The sequence below is a fragment of the Rissa tridactyla genome, chromosome 2, assembly GCF_028500815.1.
Source record: "Rissa tridactyla isolate bRisTri1 chromosome 2, bRisTri1.patW.cur.20221130, whole genome shotgun sequence".
In the NCBI taxonomy this organism is placed as follows: Eukaryota; Metazoa; Chordata; class Aves; order Charadriiformes; family Laridae; genus Rissa; species Rissa tridactyla.
In genome coordinates, this window is record NC_071467.1 from 95,723,057 (window position 1) to 95,746,496 (window position 23,440).

The 23,440-nt window shown below is 43.3% G+C and overlaps 1 protein-coding gene across 8 annotated transcripts in view; it reads left to right on the plus strand.

Annotated features, from left to right (window-relative positions):
* Positions 1-23,440, plus strand: part of HIVEP1 (HIVEP zinc finger 1) — a 131,189-nt gene that overhangs the window by 62,225 nt on the left and 45,524 nt on the right. For 7 of the 8 annotated variants that reach the window (XM_054193491.1, XM_054193492.1, XM_054193499.1 and 4 more), the window contains one exon: positions 10,452-10,505. The exons of the other annotated variant lie outside the window; for it this stretch is intronic. In XM_054193491.1, the coding sequence (XP_054049466.1) occupies positions 10,452-10,505 (54 nt within the window). The remainder of the gene's footprint in view (positions 1-10,451; positions 10,506-23,440) is intronic. 8 annotated transcript variants of the gene reach the window in all.

The window sequence follows — 23,440 nt, forward strand, 5'->3', positions numbered from 1 at the left end:
ATTCCACAGCAGACAAACACTGCCTGCCGCTTTACAGTTAATAAAAATGTGTCTCTGTCGATTCTCATTCTTTTGAGTGATCCGGGCAAGAGCACGACGGTGAAGTGGCAGCGTTGCTGATTTGATGGAGTTATCCATGGTGGTAAAGATGAAGATGCAAATGAAAATGCAAAGGATTGCAAAATGACATTAGGTTGCTGTGCAACCGTATTATGAAATGACAAATGAAATTCAGAGTGGATAAATGCAAAGTGATGTCCACAGGAAAAAATATTCTAACTTTTCATGTAAATCGAGTTGCTTGTTAGCACTCTGGCATGAGATCTGGGGGTCATATATTTGTGTGGAGAAGTCAACTGTATACTCGCTAGCTGTCAAAAAGCAAGTAAAACATTAGGAATGTTTATGGCATAAGTAGAGAAAAACATACCTGTCACGGTATGTGTCTGTGATGTGCCTTCATCTGGAATAGTGGGATCGATTCTGGCATCTTCCTCCTAACTGTCTCCCCTTTCCTCACTTCCACCTCCAAAGAGGATAAAATAGTACTTGCAAAAGCTGCAAAGGTTCTAAGTCTATTGAATAGCTTTTGTATAAGGAATGGCTGAGTAGACGAGGCCCTGCACTTTGGAGGAGAGTGATGTGAAAAGCTCACACGGATTCAAAGTACACTTGGAGAAACTAATGTAGGAGTAATCGGTGGGACCCATGAGGTTCAAACACAGCTTCTGAGACATGCTTTAGAGCTGCATGGTTTTAGAGTCTGGGCCTTGCCACGTGTCCTCTTCTGCTTCTCCCTCAACTTCTGCTCTTGGCTGCTGCTGGAGGCAAGGCATTGGGCTGGGCTTTTGACTTGAATTGTAGGCTTCTGCTTTGCTTCATTTTTCATTAGTGTCATCAAAAAAGTATTTTTTTTCATAGCCCTCTTGGCCATCTTAATATCAGGTAATTATAAGAACTTCAGTATCTAAAGTCCTACTAAAGGTCTAATTATTTAAGCCACTTCCATCACGATTTCAGGATCTCAGTAGAGAGGTATTTTTTAAGGTATGCTAAGCTTAAGAGAATGAAGCTGGTTTTGAGCTGCGTTGTTGGTACTTTAGGTTCCTCCGTGCTGAATTTATCTACCTACATGATTTCTGCCTTGTAAACTCCGTAGCATTTGAGGAACTCCAGAAATAGAAGAAGAAATTGCAGAGCAGTTTGACCCCTCGGAGAACTTGAAGAAAGCCTCTGCTCTGTTGTCTCAGGTGATGAAACATCAGCCCTTGATGTTGTTCTACCTGTTGAACCAGTTTAGTGCCTTTCTGCAGTTGGGCAAGCCCTCCCTCAGCAGCCTCGCAGTTGAGGACGAGTGCTTTCGGAGTACCGGAAAGATGGATGGAAAGTTTTTTCCCCTGTTTGGCTGGGGAGTGGCTGGCTCGACTGTTTGCTGCTTTGGTATAGGATCTGCATTTGAGAAAATACAGAAATTAAAGAAATCTTTTGGGCCCCACCTGTTGTTATTTTTGCATATGTTTCTGGTGAGTGGAAAAGTTTTGTTTGGTTTTTTAGGGTTTTTTTTGGTTTTGTTTTTTTTTTTTTTAATGCTTGCGGGGGTTTCACTGGCATTTATTCCATTTGTGTCAGGCTTTAAAAAAATGAAAACATGAAAAACACAGTTTTTTCCAGGTTTTGGGACGTAAGATCAAAGGCCAGTAAACCTATCAGGGGGAGGGAACCTGTCCCAGTGCGGAAGGTGTGAGGGTGCTCCTGGCAGCAGCTTGGAGAAGGTGGTGAGCTGGAGGCGACTGGTGGTGGGCTTTGATATTTTGTTTTAGTTTTTAACCCCGATGCTGGTTTAGGTATAGAAAAAAAAAAAAAAAGAAAAATTAAAAGCCAGAAAGCCAAAATTAAGCCTGGAACAGTGAATACCCTAGAGGCTGTTAAATAATTATTAAGCAGCTTTTAGTGATAGCGATCACCCTGTCCTAGGTACACACAGCTGGAATTTGGCAGTCGGGGCAGAACAATGCTCCGGCATCAGCATAGCAATGGGGTAATTACTGTGCTAGGTGGCTGATTAGGAGCTATGCAAATGGCACTGCAATCAGTACCTGTGTTTGTGCTTTGTTGCGGGGAATGAGACAACGTGTAGATGCGTTATCTCTGGTGGCACAGCTCCTGCCGCTGGGAAGAACGCACGGGGTCTGAGGGTGGCCCCGCTTTGTGGGGCAGGTGGCAAAGGGGCCGGCTGTGGGAAGTGCCGCCCTTGCACGGTGGCTTGCACCGGCTGAAAAGGTGGCCAGCAGGAGATGTTGCCGAAGATGCTTCACCTGCACTTCGGATTTTTTTTTTTTTTTTTTTTTTTTGTGCGTGGCAGCTCCTGTGCCTGTCCCCAGCGGTGCGTCCCTCTTCCCTGTATCCCTTCTGCCACCAGTGCTGCAAGGCCACAGCCATCCAAAAACCCCCACCCCACCCCCCAGGTTCAGTTTTTAGAGAGTTTAAAAGCCTCATAATAAAAAATTCAAATCATGTAAACGAACAAACAAACAAAAAGTTGTGAATCGATGACATGGTGACACAGGGACTGAGTTTGGGTTCGTATGCAAAGTGCTTCTGCAACGTATGTGCATATACCTCATCAGCCCTTCCATGCTTAAGCAATATGTGTGATGGCAAAGATAAAGCTATTATATATTTAATTTATATACAACCTCTCCATTGACTGTTTTATTATATGTTCAGTGTAGCTTTTCATTGCTGGTACTAATTTAATCTGCAGATTACGGATCGTATTTTCAAATATGCAAGCCTCTTTTTTTCTTAAAATGAAGAAGACGAGGAGGATGGTTTTTGTCTTCTATTTTCAACGGGGTTATGTAAAGTATCTGTCATGGGTTTTTCATTTTTAAATGCAAATAATTATATATGGCAGGGAGTATGATGAGCATTCAAAGTTGACATTAAAATGAAAATGCATAAAATTTTCCCGAAAAACTGATCAAACAGGTCATTAGTCAAGTTTATAATGACTAGTAGAACATTTAAAGATGGTTTAAATCTCATTTAAGATGTTTAAAAAAGTAATTGATGGATTTTAAAATGACAGCTGCTCCTGTATCGTCCTACTAGTTGCTGAGAGTTTTAAATTCACATCATTTTTAAGAGGTCTTTTTCTCCCCCCACCGTCTCTTACAACTGTACAAGCAACCTTCAAGCGCAGTAGCATCTGACAAACTGAGATTTAATCTGTTTTACCTTGCGTTTATGGTTGGCTGGGGACATTCGTGCTATCAGGCTCAGTGTTTGGCAACCCACTAAGCCATGGTGCCATGATTCTCTAAGCCCCAAACTGGAAAGGAGAAACCACAAAACAAACCGTATGCCAAAAGGTGTCGAGTTCCCACACTGTAAAATTAAAGGAGAGGTAGGGACGGTTTCTTCCTCATCTGATCTTTTCCTTTTAATCTTGAGGGCTCCTCAGTAAATTAGAAAAGGGAAATATACGGGGACAGAAGAGTGGTTTCTAATTAAAAGTAGATTTAAATTTGAGTGGGAACAGTGCATCGTCCTATGGGTTTCATCGACTGCCTTTTGCTCCTGTTTGCCAGCTCTGTCAGTGTTCATTTTGTGGCAGCGGTGGGACCTCTGGGCCATCAAATGCTTCCTCAGGTGCCCACCTCTGCCAGCTCCTGCACCTCCTGGCCACCGGGTCCCCTCCTTCTGCACCGAGGGTGGCCAGTGCTGCCATCCCTCCTTCCCGTTGTGAGCCCGGGGTGCATTGCGACCTGCTCCCCCGGCTCTGCCGCCTGGGTTTCAGGTTTGGAGGCTGCTCCGGGAAAGCCTGCGTGCAGGGGCCTGCCGAGCCTCCACTCTTCCTGAGGGACGGGCAGGAGGCAGCATCCCGCCGACTGCCCCACCAGCTGCGCTGCGCTCTCAATTAACCTAATGGGCTCCTTGTACAGACAAGACTCTTGGTTGGGGTTTTTTTGGTCTAGTTTTTTTTTTAAATTAGCTGGTTGAAGGAAGTCTTGGGATTCATCTCAGTTAACCACAACGCATTAGGACTGTGGCGTTCTCGTTTTAGCAGGTTGTAAAGAACCTTTCCTCCTAGTGAAAGGGAGAAGCCGAGCATCGCAGCCTCCTCTCAGTGGGGCACGGCGGCTTCTCCATCCTCCCCAGCCCCTGGTGGGTACCGCAGACAGGCTGCCTTGGGATTAAACGCTGCCTCTGGTGCTGCCATGGTTCCCGCTGGGATGGAGTTAACTTTCTTGCTAGCAGCTGGCGTTGTGCTGTGTTTTGGATTTGGGATGAGAAATTGTGTTGATAGCACGCTGGTGGGTTTGGTTGTTGCTGAGCAGTCAAGGCCTTTTTCACTCCTCACACTGCTCCACCAGTGGGTAGGCTGGGGGTGCACAAAAAGTTGGGAGGAGACGTGGCCAGGACATCTAACCCCAACTGACCGAAGGGATGTTCCATGCCATGTGACATTGTGCTCAGCCTATAAAGGTGGGTGAAGAAGAAGAAAGGAGGAAGATGTTCAGAGTTATGGCATTTTTCTCTTCCCAAGTAACTGTTATGCCTTATCCCAAGTAACCAAAAGCCCTGCTTTCCTGGAGATGTCTGAACACCTGCCTGCCGATGGGAAGCAGTGAAGGAATTCTTTGTTTTGCTTTGCTTGCGTGCACAGCTTTTGCTTTACTTATTAAACTCGCTTTATTTCAACCCGAGGCTTTTCCCACTTTTACTCTTCCAGTTCTCTTCCCCATCCCAACACAGGGCAGTGAGTGAGCAGCTGCATGGTCCTAGTTGCCGGCTGGGGCTAAACCACGACGGGTGCTGAGGGATCCCGCCACCCGGGGAAGCTCTCCAAGCTTGCATCAGCTTGGCGTGGTGCATCATCTTGGCACGGCTGCCCTCCCCGCCCGCCCTGCCACCTGGACACGGGTGCTGGAAGCACAAGGCTTTCCTCTGGGAGAGGTGTGACATGGTTCCAGTGGGATGAGGGGGTGGGCTTGCGTCCTTCTGTGTCAAATCTGAGCTCTTCTTCATGCACCGTGCTGGTCTACACCATCCACCTAGTGCTCAGGGCATTTTTTTTATTATTATTATTATCCATTTATTTATTTATTTATTTATATGTGGTGGTCTTCTGATGCTTTCAGAATCACTTCTCATCCAGTGAAATGCAAAGGACTTTGTTTCTGGTGCGTTAGCCTGGTGGGTTTCGGTAGTCAGGAGGCGGAGATTTCCGCACGAGAGTCTCAGCCTTGTTTCACTTGCTCTCTGAATTTAAGTAGCGATGGGAAACGCCGTGTTTTAAACTTTTGTCGGTCGTTTTCTCAAGCGGTGCCTCTCCCCCCAAAAAGAAACCCCACTTATGATCTTGTTTTCAGTAATACTTCCCAATGTGCACAGGGTGATTGCATTAATATACTTCAGCTGAAGAATATTTTGTCCCTGCAGTTCTCTTCTCTGCTAGTGATCCAGATGATCAATGCAGGAAAATATAATGGAAGTGATATCTTTCTTTGTGTCTATTGAGGAACACGCAGAATGATTTTGAAAATTACTTTTCAGATGTCTTCTGATGAAGTAAGGTAAGAGAGAGTGTGTTTTTTGAGAAAGCAACAAGAAAAAAAACTGTTGCCATCTGAAGCTGTTTTGCTGGAGGTATTTTTAGGATGACTCAGGCGTAAGGCCCGAGAGTTGTTGTTGCCTTTAACTGAAGGGAAAAAAAAAGATGCTGACATTTTCCTTCCAGCTGTTTTGGTTAAATATTTGAATATAAAACCCTAGCCTTTCAGGCAAGATATAAACTCATATTTTTTAAAGGTTTGATAAAATAGCCTGTTCTTAGCATCCAATATGGTGTAAATCTGCTAATTTCCCACTTACCCATAGAGTACAGGAGATTAAAAAAATAAAAACAAAGCCCCTTGTATTGTTTTAGAGCAGAAGTTTTGCGTCTTCATCAAGATGCCAAAAAAAAGCCTTTTTACAGTGATACAGATACGTGCAAATATGGACAATGAAAAATATTCGTGTTTGGGCGTTTTGCTTGTGTTCAATGAACATTTCCCACCCACCACCCCCATGTAAGCGTTCCTGGTGGCTTAAAAATATTCCTCCTCAGTGACCGCCGCTCCATTCCTCTGTGTGTTGTCACTGCACAGGGTGACTTGTTCAGCAGGACAAAGTCATCTCACTACGCTGGCATGGAGCCTCTTTCATAAGCAAAAGAGAGAGGAATTTTCTTACGTCCTTTAAAAGAAAAACACAAAAAAACAAAACCCACAACGGGAAGATTTAGTTTGCTCCAGCTTAAATTGCCGTCAGGAGTTACTGGTATCATATTTTGCAAACCTTACACTTTTCGTTATTTCTGCTTTCCTTGCTGAAATTCCTAAACCTTTATTTTTCTTCCTTAACTGACCATATAAATAAGGCCTTTATACATTTTCTTGAAAATTCCTAATGCATTTCTAATACATGTAAACATGTTCAAGTTTGTATATGTTGATATGCTGATGTCTTTTAAAAAAAAAAAAGATCTTTATAAACTGCGTTTTATTTCTGGTATAATTAAAAACTGTGAGGTTATATCTCTCAGTGAAGATAAAAACTAAAGAATGCAAAGCTGGTGAAAAAATCCGGTTTATTTTTTCATTTCAAAACCTACCACAGCACCACCGTATCTAACTGAGACTGTTGGTATCCATTTAATGATCTATCACAGCAGGAGACGTGTAAAACAAGAAGCACATTTTACTGCGTGCCAATCTCTTTCCTTGCATTCCTAAAAAGCGCAGTTACATTATATATTTAAAACCCCAAGGAATTTGATGATATTTCCACGCGGCACATACCTGCTGTGAGAGCTGTATTGGACAATAACGTGAAAAGGTTTAATAGTGGAGAAAGAAAAGCCATTGCATCCATGTTGTTTCTTTTTATTTTACACGTATGCGCATATATATATGTGTGCGTGTGTGTGTATATATAAGCATATAAAAAAACCTATTATATGATGTTACCTGTACTTTGCTTTTTTTGGGATGCCAAGATGCTGGCTCCTTGGGTTGTGACACTGCTATCATATGGAATCTCCTCTCTATGCAGCAGCACATATGAAGATTTCCTCTTTTATTATGGCTCTGCTTTTCCCTCCTCTAATAAGCACTTAGTGAGAGGTGTCCCGTCTTAAGTGAGAGCGTGTCTGTCACCATCATCATTTGCTTTTAGAGGTGTGCTGCTCCAGAAGGCTGTCTGCCAAAGGTTGGGGACAATAGGATAGGTCTTACAAAAATCCAGTTGTCAAGGCCAGGCTGGATGGGGCTTTGAGCAGCCTGATCTAGTGGGAGGTGTCCCTGCCCATGGCAGGGGGTTGGAACGAGGTGATCTTTAAGGTCCCTTCCAACTCTAGCCATTCTGTGATTCTATGGTTATTCAGTCATTTTATGGGAAATAAAGAGGGTGCCGTGCCTGCCATGTATTAGAAATTTCCAGTAGTTGAATTACTTTCTCTTATCCTAGTAGAAGTAAATAATACTCCAGTGATAAAGAAATACTTCCTTCGTAAAATTTTCAGGTTGGACAGTATGTTCAGGATCACAGGTTTAAATCTGAAATAATACTAAAGCAAGTGAGTGTTATCAGATAATCGGGTAATATTATTTGCAATTAATAGTGGACTTTGCAGTTTTCAGTTCCTCCTGAGTTTTGCAGATGTAATGTATTTTTGCTTATAAAGAGTTTTCAAAGGTGTGTACTGTTAGAGAATCTATAATATAATTACGAAAGAACACGGTACGTTGTCTGAAATAATTCGCCTCAAAATGTTTCACGTGAGGCTAATTTAATGACACAATGAGTGGATAATACGAATTTGCCAGTAGTTAGGAAGTTATTGTTAGGAGTTGTGAGAGGAGCCAGGGGGGCCGCGTTTCGGTGCTAGGGTTCAGATCACGTTGTGTTACAGATCATGTAGGATCTGTAGGTGTGAAACGCGGCAGGCTGGCAAGCAGCTGCCACCAGTTTTGCTCAACAGTATTAAACCTGCCTTGGTGCCATAAGAAGTGGGGATAGCTGTGAGATACGGGTGGTTACAAGGATGTAGTCCTCAATGGAACCCACGTTAACACCCGTGTGTCTCATCTACAGTCAAAATCAGTGTTCCGCTTTCCAGAACCTACGTTGAATTTTTTGGGGTGTTCGTGGTGCTTGGAAGCGCTCTGCACACACCTCCCTGGGAAGGAAGACGTATCTGCAACAAATATAATTCATTGGGGAAACTCATTCAGGAGACGCAGGAAGTGCAGGAGACTTTCTGGCTGTGCACCAAGCATATGTTTACCTAGTTATTATTCCTGTTATCTGTGTTTCTTTGTTTGGGCTTACAGTCTGAGAAAGAAGTGGTTGGGAATTTCTGATAGGAGCTCGATTTTATGTATATATATTTTTTTTAAATAAAAGAGAGAGAATTCAGCTAGGGGAGATCAAAGCATTTAATCTTTCTGGCAATCTAATGTAGCGTGCTTCCAAAATCCTTAAGTGATTTTTCTCTATAAAATAGGATGAGCGTGAATTTAAATGCATACGTTCATTGTAGCATTTATATGAAATATGAACATAATTCTTTTAATAATGAAACTGCAGTTGTCTGTGTACTTAGGTATACATTTCGGTGACAAATCTTTTGCATCCTCTCAAAAGATAAACACCAAGTCTTGTACCTTAGGTACGTCTCTAAACAGAGGGGAAATGGGTTTTCTAGCCGATCTATGTTTCTGATTGCATGTCGCTTTTTGTCAAATCTTACAACTCCATTTACAGGGTTAATTTATTGATGTTTATTTTTTTCCTGCGTGTTCATGTATGTCATCAGCTGTCACGCAACTTTGTAAGTTGCTTATTCCACCACCTTTCTGTAAGCAATAATCTGTGGGAAAACAGTATTAAGATTGTTAGATACGCTTTCCTCTAATAGCATTAGTGGCACATGTATCTAAAAGATGCTTTGTTTATGTTTCCTCTTCTTTTTGTTAGAAATGGTTATTTACAGCCTTTTCTATACAAAAAAAAATGTATAGATACATAACAGTATTTCAGCTGTAGCTGAAATCCAGGAAGATGTTAAATATCAATTCTGCATTGTTTAAAGTCAGCCTGCGTAACTGGGTTGGTAAAGAGCTTGTGAAGGGTTGTTCTCTTTGAGTTGCTTGTGTTTGTCTTGAGCAGCCGGTAAGTCAGTACAAAAGAGCCTGTGTATAAAAACTTCACTTTAAATATATACGTATGTCTTGCTAACCTTAGAGGAACAAGGAAGAAGTTTAGCTTTTAAGATTGCGGTGGTGGTCTTTCTCATTAGCAGCTTCATTTGCTTTGGCTCTGGGCGTCTGCCCGGTCAGCATCCTTGTGAGATGTTTTGGTGCATTCTGTGGGACAACGTACTGGAGAGAAATGATGGAGCTTTAGTGAGGAAGGGAACCTGGTACTAGTTTTCAAAGGCAAAAACGCAGAACTGGAGCGAGCCGAACAAAAGTCAGTCTTAAAACCCGTGAGAAGGGTTTGCTTCTGTTATAATTTTTTGCTCCTACTGAGAAAATAATTGGAAAACAATTTCAGGCTTCAAATGTGAACACATGGTTCCAACGTACTTGAGTGGTTCAGCTCATTAATATTAGGGAAGTCATTTAAACCCACTGATTTAAAAGTCCGTTGAAGAAAGGACCCATTTTCCAGAAACCTTGTGTTGTACAGGAACAGTGACTAAAAGTCAGACCGAGTAACAGCCTCCATCCACGCTTGTGAAGAAAGAGGTGAGGGCTTTGCAGAGCTGTCCTCCTTCTACATATGGCAGCGGAGAAGTCTGCTATTTCCAGAGTCGTGCCAGCACAATCGGAAAGGTTTAGGGTGAATCCAGTTATGTTCTAAATTGCACTGCGTGGGAATTTCAGGTAGTTTCACAGAGGAATAAGCAGGGGGCTGCTGCTCACCCTCAGCTACTCCCGTGTGAGAGCATCAGCTCTGTTGCTTCACATTGCAAATCCTGTTTGCTCTTTGTATCCCTGTGTTTAATGCTGCATTGTCTTGTTCTAACAGCATTTTTTCAAAAACGTATTAAAATACTCTGTAATGCACCATAATATCTATTCCAAAGAGTCCCCTGACTGCATAAATTATTGCAGATGGTACAAAACTACGGCGGGATTAGCTGTTGACTGCAGATCCAATGCCAGTGCTTTCCTTTATGCTGTTCCGTGTAATTTAACATGTCAATAGCCTTGCTGGTAAAACATGACAGAATTTTATATGGCCGTTTTACTCATAACGTGCTGCATATTTACGTGTGAATGGCATCGCTCCTAAATATAAATACATACCTCAAGACAGATTTCAGTAAATGACTTTTTAAAATCGTGGGGGTTTTATATATGTATTTTAATCATGACTTCTCTTTCTTGCAGACAAAATTGAAGAAGCACAAAAACAACTTAATGGAACGGAAGACCAACAGAGAGGTAATAAACAACCCCAAAAAATGAAATGGCGGGGGCGGGGGGGAACCAAACCTCTAGGGGCTGATCCGAAGCTTTCCTGCATGAATGAAAAGACTCCGCTGGGCTGGGTGCTGGATGCGGCCCCGGGCGCGTCCATCTGCAGAGCAGGGGCTGTGATCTGTAACGCCCCAATTTTGCTGAGACACGCAGGCTTTGCTTTAACCACTTGGGTAGCTGCGTTGACCTTGACGAGACGGCTGAAGCTGTAGCGTGAGGCATGTGCACAAGTTACCGACTACAGCCTGCGCTAACCACTTGTTGGTTCATTATGTGATTTACCTAATCATTAATCACCGCATTTCGTTTATGGCAAGCAATATGTGATGATTTCTAACAGATGCTGAAGGGGGATCGATCATCACAGGTTATTTTAAGAAACAGACGACCTGTGACAGATTCAATCCGTGTGTTAGAGCTTAGAAAGCTGGTGGAGAGTCATTGCGTTTCGAGGCTGGCTGCCTGCCTGCAGCGGTACCTGTTTGCTTGTGTGATAAAGCTCATCTGCATACCCGCGGAGGAGCCCAGAGAGACATCAGTGGAGGGAGCCCAAACAACACCATGACGGTGTTCCCATGAAAGGTCCATATCCACAAGCCCAGAGGAGCACAGGGGCAGGTGGAAACACAAATTAAGGACACAGAAGAAGGGAGACCCTGTCCAGTCCCCTCCCAGGGCTGTCCCAGCAGTGTCCAGGTGTGAAATCCGTCACCATGAGCCGTTGGGGGCAGCTCCCCGGGTTGATTTTTAGACTAAGGGCATTGCTAGCTGGGGATGTGGGATATGTCGGGGGATGCAAGGGAAGAGCTTTTGGGGAATTGCACAGGACTTATTACAGAATGCCTAAAGGAGGAACCAAAGGTGGGAAAAGGGAGGAATTTAAGTGATATAGGGAGGAATAAAAGTGGGAAGTAGAGGGATAACAGAATAAAAGCATCTGTTTGCATGTAGCAGGGGCTGGCCAGGATGCTTGTCTGGCGACGCCTTGCTTCCAACCAGCATCATCTGCCCTGTCTCATTAAACTCCACCTTCAGCTGTGTTCCAGTGGGGGTCTTTTTACTCCCTGTGTGTGTATGGGGTCTGTGGTGCAGCAAACTGAGCGAATGTGGGAGCGTGGGTGTTAGCAAGGATCGAGCTGGACGAGACAGCGAGTAGGCGAAGTGGGCCGGGGGCCGGGATGGGTGTGGAGGTCTCTAAAGGTCAGCTCTGGGTGTCTGTAGGGGTGAGAGCGCAGGGGGACCAGCTTTGCGTGTGTGTCGATGTGTCTGCCTGCCCGCAGCCTCGAGGGCTCGTATGTCCAGGTAGCAGCAACTGGGGAGACCGGGATCCAAGCATGGCTACTGGGCAGACTGAGTGTCTGAGCCCAGCTGCTGGAGGGGTCCACCTTGGACGTATAGATATATTCCCACTAGCGGACTTCCATCCTGTTCAGCTGGAGCGGGAAGCAGGATGATGCTGTGAGTGTTGGTGTGAGTGCTCTGAGTGTCTGTCGGGGATCTGTATGGCTGGCCGTATATATATATGTATGGATGTGATGTGCATGTGTGCTCTGTGTGTGTGCGCCTGTTGGAAAAACTTGTTCAGCCTCACTACTGGTCGGACCTGGGGGTGCGGAGTGGCAGCAGCCTCGACTCTCTCAGGTTGCCGGATTCGGCTTGAGATACTTTCCTCTAAGCCTACCCTGAGTCAGTGCTTTCTCTGGTTCTGGGTAGGCATTCACCTCTTGTGGTAGTGAGCTGTCGTCCTGCCCTGTGACACGTCTGGGAACACCTTTGTAGGCTGTTGATGCTCTGTCCTGGAATCAAAGTTTATTATCCTTTGAAACAGTGAAACTTTTTGAAGATTGGAGAGCATAAAAAATGCCCGAGCGGATCTCAGCAGAGTCCATCTGGCCCAGCATTCTGCCTTCAGTGGAGGCAATAGGACATACTGTTTAAGGACGGCACATAAGCCTGGGCGCTTGCTGCAGTCCGTTCCCCTCATGCTGTCCACAGACGTTGGGTTAGGGATGTTGTCCTCGTTCCTTTAGTAGCTGGGCATTTTTGGACCTGTTATCCATGAATCTTTTTGATTAAATGCTGTCTGCTTCCAGCATAGTCTAGCAGCAAACTGCAGAAGTTCACGACCAATCATGTTAAAAAGTACATTATTTCACCTTCTTTCTTCTTGATTCCCAACTAGTTTCAACAGGTGTCCCCTGGTTCAAGGATTGTGCGATTCGTTAAATAGCAGCCCTACATTTGCCTTATCCACTGCCTCCGTGATTTTATGAACCTCATCCACGTCCAACTTGGCTTTCTTTTCTCCAGATTCATGACTGGTTTAGTTTTTCAAGGGAAGGTTTGATACAATCTTTCTTTTACGGGCATCGGGACTGTGATGTTGCTCTAGGTATTTGTAAAAGGTGGAAGAGAAAAAAAAATAAGTGGCTAGGTGCTAATAGCAGTCCTTCAAACACTCTACAAAGACTTTTCAACAAACTAGACCTTCTACTAAATAGTCGGGACGTATTTTTGTTCAGCGGATGGTAGATAAGTGGTACTGTCATCCAAACATAAAAAAAACTTGTGTGAAGTATTGCTGTCTGCTCTTGTTGCTGTTGGTCTTGCAGAAGTAATGTTGGTCTGGGTCACTTTTTGTGATGGACATATTCAAAGTAAAGATGAGCTAACCTCTGCTTCCAGGCGTTTGTTCTCACATATGTCTCAGTGACACCTTTGCACAAAGGAAGACTCCTTCTCTCATGTAAACTTAATGTACTTGGGAAAGGATGGGGTTGCAAAGATTTATGTGATGGTAACACTCACCTTTCAGCGTCTCAGAAGTCAGAGAGATCATTACTTAATTTTTGACTCCTGATCTAAATTCATATAGCTGACAATTGAAAAATAAATTTTTACATAGAAAATTGATATAGAAATAACTGAGATAATAAGACTACTCTTCAAATTAAAAATGTTCACTGACTTTTTTTTTTGTTTCTTAGAGGTCTGGATAGATTTCTTGGTAATATGCAGTAAAGGGAATTATTTCTTTGAAGCTTTAGAGTCTGAAGGCCACTGCAAAAAGAAAATGCATGTTTTGAGCTAAACAAGTAAACAAAAATGTGTCCATAGTCACATAAGCTATTTTAAATCACAATCCAGTGTATGCAGATTCACGTGAAGTATGGTTATGTATTTTTGTTCTTTGTTCATTTATTTTGTCTTTTAGTTTGTCTAGATCACTTTAGATTTGTTTATTTCCTATCTGAAATGTATAGCGAATGTAATTCTGTGGAATTTATCATAAGTTAACTACTGCTCTGTCAGTACCGAGGCTGTCAGTGGCACAGCATATTTGCAGGGAGGAATTTTTTGTAAGTTTAATCATGCCGGGTTTCTGCTGACTAGCGTTGTGCACTGATACGTCATAACTTTATACATGTGTGGGATTTAAGTTAAATTTAATTGACTACTAAAAGATATGTATTTAACACCTCATTTTGCCATTAGCTGTAGTAATCCAATTAAGTGCAAGTTGGAATAGGTCTCTGTTTAAGCACGAAGGAGACAGTAAATGAGCAGACGTAGTTTTCAAGTTTGCAGACTTTGGTTATTTAGTATAAAGTTGCAACTGGAAGGCCTACCCTTTTATTTTTTTGGAGTGATAGTCCACAAATACATTCAGATTATGGATATTCACGTGGCCTGCCGCTTGAGACCAGAAACATGTTCATTAGGGGCCATCCTCACCTTCCTGCTCAGTGAGTATGTAAGGTGGATAATTCTTGTGTTGTTTCATTTTCACTCAATTGCCCAATTGCTGCTATGAATTTTCATTTGGAGAAGATGTGCTTCTCTTTAGCTTTGATGGTATCTCCCGCGGCTGTTTTACACCCTGGGTGTACCCCTGCTTTGGGGTTGAATTTCATCTTCTGACACACGTGCAGGGCTTCATTAGTGTGATGGAGAAGGTCTTGCTCCCCACAAGTGCTCCACGTGGCGCTCTTTAAAACCTGATGGTGAGCTTGAACTACAGAATATTTCTCCTTAAGAAGGCAGGGAAAGCTTTCTCTGTGTGGGATCCAGCGGGTATCATGGGCTGGAAGGCATCCAGCCGAATGTGGCTGCTTTGTCTTCGCTCTACCGCTGGCCATCATCCTAAGACAGCCATCCCAAGAAAGTCTCTCTGTCTCTCCCTTCCAGACTGGTAAAGTCAAGTCCTCTTACATCCTTATGGTTACCACAGAGGCTTCTGATTGGGTCATCCCCAGAACCAGTTCAGCCACTGAAGGCCAATATGAAGCGCTGTAAGCATTTGTTTTCTTCTTTATCTGTTGCAGCAGTTCTCTGCCTACCACAGCAATTGGGGTCCAAGGTATATCAGCTCCAACACCACTGTCATTGCATTCTTTAGGACTAGTGGAACTAACTTGGTTATCTCCATACTTGGCACCAGAGATGCTAAGACTGACACCTAAATCTCTACCTCAGCTTCTGAAACTGTTCAGGGAACTAAAGTTGGTGACAAACTCCAGCAACACCAAGATTTGCCATAAAGTGGATGGTAGATCCCCAAAAGAACCACCTCATGGCTTGATGTATACTCTGCATTGCCCACCAATCCTGGGGTCTCTCTGGCTGTTAGGAGCACTATTCTGGACTCAGCTACATTATTTCAGATAGCTGCTTCATGCCACGTTACAGCCGAAAGGATCAATGATAGATCAGATGGAAGGTGGATTTCTTCATTCTACTTCTCAGTCATGGCAATTGGTGTGTCCTCAGAGTATAAGGTGGCTTGGGATGGTCTGGGGACACGCATGTGTTCCTCAGCCTCACCGCAGTTTAGACTTGCAAACTGTCATAGTTGTTTGTCGGGTATGAATTCATCCCTCTGAATAAGCTGCTGTTCTTGATTGAATTTCTACTCAAGTTTTTGACTTTCTGCAGCGTCGTGGGTTAACCCCAGCTGGCAACTAAGCCCCACGCAGCCGCTCACTCGCTCTCCCACAGTGGGATGGGGAAGAGAATCGGAAGGCTAAAAGTAAGAAAAATTGTGGATTGAGATAAAGACCGTTTAATAGGTAAAGCAAAAGCTATGCACGCAAGCAAAGCAAAATAAGGAACTCCTCCACCACTTCCCACTGTCAGGCAGGCGTTCAGACATCTCCAGGAAAGCAGGGCTTTTGGTTACTTGTGTTAAGGTGTAACGGTTACTTGGGAAGACAAAATGCCATCACTCCAAACGTTCCCCTTTCCTCCTTCTTCTCCCAGCTTTTTATTGCTGAGCATGACGTCATATGGCATGGAATATCCCTTTGGTCATCTGGGGGCAGCTGTCCTGGTCGTGTCTCCTCCCAACTCCTTGTGCACCCCCAGCCTACTCACTGGTGGGGTGGGGTGAGGAGCAGAATAGGCCTTGGCTGTGTGTTAGCACTGCTCAGCAATATGTAAAGCATCCCTGTGTTATCAACACTGTTTTCAGCACAAATCCAAAACATGGGCCCATTCTAGCTATTATTAAGAAAATTAACTCTATTTCAGCTAAAACCAGCACATGCAGGACAGGGGGAGATGCCTAGACTGTCTTTACCTATTTCTTCAATAGGTAAAATTTTAAATAGTTTACTGTTTGTCTCTGCAACCTGTATGCAATATAACAAATCCATCCTGAACTCAGACTTCTACCAGTCTCCTCGCCTGATCTCTTCTCAGGACTGGCAGGTCCCTCTCTGTCTAGCTTCAAGAAGCAGCCTGTTTTCAACCTATCTTAGTAGGGACCAGAGGCTTTTTATTATCCTGCTGCCTCAACAATTGCAGCTGACTTTACTCAGGCATAGCATGGGAAGATTCACCTGTTCTACACCACCTTTCCTTCAAGGTCTACACTCCCTAGCATGGACCAGGATCCATGTTCTGGTGGCTCTCTTTCTTACAGTGCTCCTGGTCCCACCCCTAGAAGAGACAGTGTCATAAATCACAGAAAGGAATAAGCTGTCAGTTGAGTTTCAGATCAGTGTGTTATGTTGATCACCTCCAACTCTGATAGAGTGAGTAGTCATTTGGGAGTACCCGCTTGAGCTAAAGGGATCGGGTATGTCCTTAAGCTGTGTTAAGGTCTGTTTAGCACCTGTTTGAGTCTGTCATTTGCCTATCAACCAAGTTGCTATACTGTCTCACTCCATCATTTTCACGTTCCTTAAAGAGCATTTTCAGTTTCTTGCCTGCTGCTGGAGATGCTGCATGTTGAATTTGAAGACTATGCTATGTATTCTCCTCCGTCCTCCGTTTCAGATCCTCAGCATAGCTGTTCGCTTCTTGGTCTGTGAAGGTGGATTTCTAGGTTGCTCTCACTTCTTCCAGAAGTCTCGAGCTGTTGTGACAGATAGAGTTCCCTTCCAGAGGTACCGCAAGTTTCTCCCTAAGACAGTATCAGAATTTCACCCAGATCGGTTCTCTTTCCATAGTCTCATGCTTCGCTCGTAGTAGTGTCCTCTTCATTTGCATCCTTAGGTACAGAAACATTGTTGGCAGGTCCAAGAGTTTTGTCTGACTTGATCAATGGTTGTTTAAATGGCAGGGGGCTCTGTCAGTATTTGCTGGGCAACCACCAAGACAGAACCATTCAAAGCCCCAGGTTGGACTCCAGCAAGGTCCAAGCAACTTCTGGGGTGCTGTTCAAAAATACCTTTGTTTCCAGCCTCTGTCATGGGGCTACTTAAAGTCTGCACTTTCAGCGGTTGCTAATCTGTCTCTGAAGCCTTACGGTTGACACGGCATTTGGTGGAGTGGCTCTGAAGTCACTGTTTTTGCATGCAGGACTGAGACTGTCCGTTCACTGGTTTACGTCCACGTATAACTGTGCAGAACCACCCATCATGTCAATATGCGTTTGAGCTATCGTGGAAAGAAAGAGGAAAGAAAGGAGAGATTACGTTCCAGCAGCAAATATTCTCCAAGATGCACAATCCACATGCACATATGTTCCCCTCCCACACTTGCAGTCCCTTCAAAGTAGCGTGTTGGCATGGAGGAGACGCAACTGAAATTAAATGCCCTTTACCTTGTTTGCCCATCTGCTGTTTTTTTTAACCGGAATGTTATTTTCCTAGTAAATTGAACGGCAATGAGATTTAGGTGAGGAAGTTTGTCATTATAAATGGAAGCATGAGACATTAGTTCAAAAATGTAGATTCTGCTGCAAGATTCATGGTAGACGTATTTTGTCTCTTCTGAGTTCTTCCGAACCTTCCCTACCTTATCATCCCTCCTGTTACATGAGTGCATGTTGTAGACAAAATTATAGAGGGAGTTTCAAATCCATTATTATAAATATACCAGCATTCTCCCTAGGTAAACAAAACGTTGCCTATGTCTTACCCTAAAGATTGATGCCCTTTTTGTGTTGCCACGTCCCAGCGTACAGCCGACTCTCCTCGGCCCACCATCTGGCCTCAAAGGAGCGGCCAGGTCCCTTCCCTCCTCTCCCCTCCCCGCAGGCACTCCCGATCCCGCTTCCTGCCACCGCACCTCTCCCTGCCAAAAAGCAGGGGGAAGCGCTGCGTGCGGGTGGTGTACCCTGCTCCCCGGGTCTCGGCTGTGGGCAATACTCTGTTCTTTCCTTCAAGGGAAATAGGAAATAGGATGAGAAGGGGAGAGATCAAACAAAAAAATCTGGAAACGTGGTACTAAACAATTTAAGCATTTTGATTTACCAGCTTAGAGTGACCACATCCTCCACAGATGTTTCCCTGAATTTTTCCTGTAGGTTTGCAAGCATGCGAGCTTTCTGGATTGTTTGCTGCTGTGGTACCCACGTACTGTCATTAGTCCAAAACAGTTTCTTTCCATTTTGTTATTTGTAGGAAACTCTGCCTTACTTTTTGGGCAAGACTTGTAACCAAGATCCAAAGTTCCGTTTGATTCTTTTCATCTTTCCGTCCTTATCTTCAGCAACCATATGGGCTAGAAATGCAGTCGCTCTAAATGGAAGTATATAATCTTCAAAAGTAGCAAGTTACAGTAGCATCCTGTTTGCTACTTAACACCGGTGAGAGGATTAGCTTGCCTTTTTATATTTCTGTTGACTTACACCAGAGCTACCTACCTTTTACTTTCCAAATGTTCAAAAATGCAAGCTAGCAGTGGTATCTCATGCAATTCGGTTGTGCATTTTCTTGATGTCTGATTTCATAAAGTGTTTGTATCTGCATGAAAATACGTCAATACATGTGTCTGAGCGGTAATTTATTTAAATTGTTCCGTGTACGTCAAACTATAAGGCTTTAAATCAAGACTGAATTATCTTCCTAAAATATTTACAGCAGCTCGGGCAGTCGTGATTGCCTTAATGCAGGAACTGTTGGTGTCTGTAGCTCATGTCACTCAAGATCTCGCATTTTCACGAAGTCCCGTCTCTGGTGTTTTCACACGGAGGAAACATTGCATGCTGCTAATAACAACAATGACGACTTGAAAGGTTCTTTCTGTCTTCAGGCACATTCGGTGCAGGGTTTTGTGCCCACGAAGGACAGTGAGAAAACTCTCCTGACTTCCATGGGAGCAGGAATAGTCTCTGCTATCGTTTAACCTCATTTTTCATTGCTTTTGTCTTCAATAGTTAAGTAGATTTTAATGTCCTCATTTTACCAGTGGGGGCAAACTGATAAGAATGGAGGTGTTTACGTGTTCTTTGCTCTGAGAAACAACGTTAGAATATGGGAAGTTTTCTGGCTCCTGTAAACCTCCTGGGTTGTGAGTCAATGTCTCTATCTGTTATTTCTATATTAATTTTCTTTGGTTAGTACATTTAGTTTAGACTACTAGCAGCTGAAATCTGCTTGGTAAATCCACTGCTGGTGCTAGACACAGCAAGAACTGGTATTGTTTTGACAGGCAGACAAACAGATTTACAGTTTTAAATGGAACATTTCATCGTTTGGAGCTATTATGAGAACTTGGTTAAAGCATTAATGGGATGTTAAAGTAATAGTATTTTGACTTTTTCTGACAAGTATAGCAAGTTTTTTGAGTGTCAGTTCAGCAAAAGAGATTCCAACCTGCAAGTATCATTTTCCAAGGGACATTATTCAAATTACCTTTGTAAAACAATTGTTGAAAAAGCTTCTTCCTGATAGTAAATGGAAAGTGGCTATTCCAAATCACGGTACAGTGCGTTGGGGCTGTTTTCAGACGCAGTAACATTTTGAGCTTGACCGTGCTTGAATAGAAGGATTTCTTGCAAGTTTCTAAAATCTGAGGTCAGAACAAGCTTATTTTTGTGGCGGGAGTGTGCTGAGCTAACGAACTAGCTAACTCACGAGGCATACCTACGCGCCTGTAGTAAATGCAGTAGGTGGCTAATTTTAGCTGACGTGAATTGGGACCAAGCCAGTTGTGGAAATGCAAGATTTTTCACTTGTTCGCTTCCTTGTAGTCTGCCTTGCTTATGAGTAATGAGTGGGGGTTTTTTTAACACTTTCCAGATACTCCTTTAGCTCCTTTGGCTTCCTTCTGAAGGGAAAATATAATATATAAATGAATGGTGAGTTAGGTATGGCGTGCCACTCTCTGGTAGTTATATGCTACTGGCTGCCCTGGATGGAGTCTTTCACAGGAATCTCCTGAGAAGGTGCCCGGGTGTGTGTGTGGGAGGGAGAAAAGAGAGACTGTGTGCATCTCTGGAAAAGGACAAGCGGGGATGGGGAAAGAAAAGAGCTCGGAGTAGCTCAGAGGCCTCGGCATTGAGGACCTCCCACTGATGCGGAAGCAAACCTACCCTGGGGGAGATCACCCTTCCCACCTCTAGCACGCCAGACCGAGTGTCCACAGTTAGGACACTCCTCCTGTCTAGATTTCCATCAAATCAACTTCTCCTGCTTTTGTCACATTCACAGCGCCGTTTAGTCCTCAGAGAAAAGACCTGCTGTGTAAGACTTTTCCCGCTCGCCTTGGCAGAGCTCCTATTCCTTTCTCTGTTTTTGAACAGCATGGTTGTTAGGTCTGAGCTCTTTGCTGCTCTTCGTTCCTCTTCGCTTGCTACAGGCAGTATGGAAATTGCTCCATTTGATCCCTGCTTTTCAAATGGAAGATTATATTAAAGAAATGCAGAGAATCTGACTAAGGAGCTTGTTCTGTTTGAACATTGTTATGTGCAAAGAGAGTTTAGTTAACATCTTGTTCCTTTCATTTCTGTTTTTTCCCCTCAGACTCATGTTTGGGGATTTTATATTCAGTATCTCGTCGGACCAGATAGCAGTTGTTCGTCGCTGATAACCCTTAAACTGGTTGCTGTTTCATGAGCCATTCTGTAATTCTGTTTTAATGGCCATTCTTCATCTGTGTTTAAGGCATAGAAGTTGTTCTAATGATTTATTAGCCGAATCCTAACTTCCCAGTAATGAGTGATAATCCTTCACTTGCAAACAGATAATTTAGTCGTGAAACTGTTCACAACATTGCCTGACATTCTAGGAAGATTTCCAGATGTCCCTGAGGTATTTTAGTTAATTTCTGGCAACATACTTTCTCTACCTGGTTATATTTAAATGGCTTTATTCTTACATGGATAACTGGGTGGAACTGATTTCTGATTAGGCTGTGACTGGGAGCTCGTTAATTTGCCCTTGGGGAGGCATCCTGGCTTTTTTCATGTCTTTAGAGTGTCCAGCAAGGAAGAACTTTTCAGGCTAGCATTGCTGGTGATGTTAGTTACCGTAACGCTGTCTCTCCACCTGCTCATAGTCAACACGCTTTATCTTAACAGCACTTAAGTGGTGATTACTTTTCTTAGTTTAATATTAAAGCTTCTGTGTAGATTAGGAATATAGTGTTGTTAAATGGCTGTAATGCAAAGCCCAACTTCATAGGGCTACTTAATATAGCAAATATTTTTAATTTTTTTCAGTATGTTTAAAATACTGTAGTACATTCCCGTGCTCAATGTTCATATGTTGACATTTTGTGTGGGTAGTTAGGCGTTAACTAGAGGTTGTGTGGTAGGTGTTTGCTGTTCTTGTGTTACCTTTTCTCTGTCTTTCAACGGAGTGCTGTGAAACTTTTCAGTGGTTCACCCTCTGCTGGTTTCTTACATACGTAATGGTGGGAAATCTCAATCGGTATCAAATGTCATGTTTCATTTAACGTGCTTCATGCTGGGCTGGAAATTAACTCTTTTTATGGGGAAAAAAAAATCCATGTCACCTTGGTCAGAGAATTTCAGATGTGCTGAAATGTTGCATTTGATTCCTGTTCACATGTGGATGTTGGCATTTCTCTGCTGAGGCTCTAGTGTTACCTCAGCAGTCCAATGTTTATTGCTGTTCGATCGTCATGGTCTTCCTCATCAAGCATAGTGGTTTTGTGGCTAAAAATCTGCTGGTTGTTACTTTTTTTACTCAAGCCAAGAAGCTAAATGCACAAAACAAGACCAAACTCTTATAAAGAACGTCTTTCTGGATCTCATTAGCGTAGGGTAGTCATGTCCTTACACTCCATCAGAAGTCTCGCCATCGAGGTTGTCTCGATGTGAGTAGCCACGACTTGAAAAGAAGCTGTCAGAAAGACAGCCCCAGACTGCAAAGCGTCATTTACTCTTTACCTATCCCAAGGCCAGACGAGAGTTGGCAGGCTCTCACGTCTGGCATGAAACTGTATCGCAGGGGAGCTCCCTGATAACGCCAAGCTGCGTGCCTCGGGGCGAAGGTGTCTCGCTTACCTTATGCTAAAGTGTTATTGCACAATTCATAAAGCTAATCCGCTCTGCCCTCGCTAATGGTGCCGCGGTCTTTCGTGAAGTGCGTGAGGAGTAGCCCACAAATGCGTCTTTCTGGGTGGCTGCACCTTTAAACCTATCATTCGCTTTATTTCACTTACTAGGTTGTATGTATTCTTGGTTCTCCGGGAAGAAACTTTTATGTTTTGAATTAATGAGTCCAATATTTCTGTATCTATTTACCCTAGCTTCCGTCAGTCCAGAAGGTTATCCTGCCCTTTCAGCTTTAGAGTATCTTTGCAACTCAAAGACTGGTGAGAGAGGTGCCGAAATGTGGGGTCTGAGTAGCCTCTTCCAAACTCCCTCCCCAGCTCTTGTCTCTCTCAGGCTAGTTTGAAATACAGGCAGGCCTGTTATTTCAGGAAAATGTTACTCAAAGGCAAGAAATACTTCTTCCTTTTCCCAATGTTACCTTCAAAGTGACAGTTCACTCCTGGTAATACAGAATTAGTGGAAACAGTGGATTGTACAGTTTAAAAATTACATTTTGTACTGAGCTTGATGAAACAATTTTTGCCTGTTCTTAATTATTACTTACTTTCGGTAGCCAACAATATGGGTATTCCTTAGAACTTATTTCTTTGAAAACCTATCAATTGCATACGAATAGACTTAGATATAAAGCAATGCTGGCCACATCTGTAGTTGCTAAAGCATCAGGTGGAACAAAGTGAACGTTTTTGGATTGCATTGCTTTTGTTGAGGTGCCTGTTAGTTTTGCCATCACTGAGATGAAGTGTGCGCAGAATTTGCTGATGTGATTTGTTTGGTAGTGGAAGTTGGGAATGGGAAGAGGAATTAAGCAACAAGAAAACTGGAAAACAGAATTCCTGGGGGATGCTATTCTCCATGTAGACAGAGATGGTATGTATTCTGATCCAGATGGCTTATTCAGATGAAGATCTATAGAAGCATGCAAACAGTGTATTGGGTATAAATGTGAGCAAAAGTGCTTTGCAGACCTTCAGCATGATGTATTCCAATCTCATAACAATGGAAATGGATGAAAACTGTGATAAAATGACTATGATAAAATGGCTTCTAATATAAAGTGACTAGATATGGGGACAAGGGGAGAGCAGTGGATGTCATTTTTTATCCTGACTTCAACAAGGCCTTTGACACTGTCTCCCGCTACATT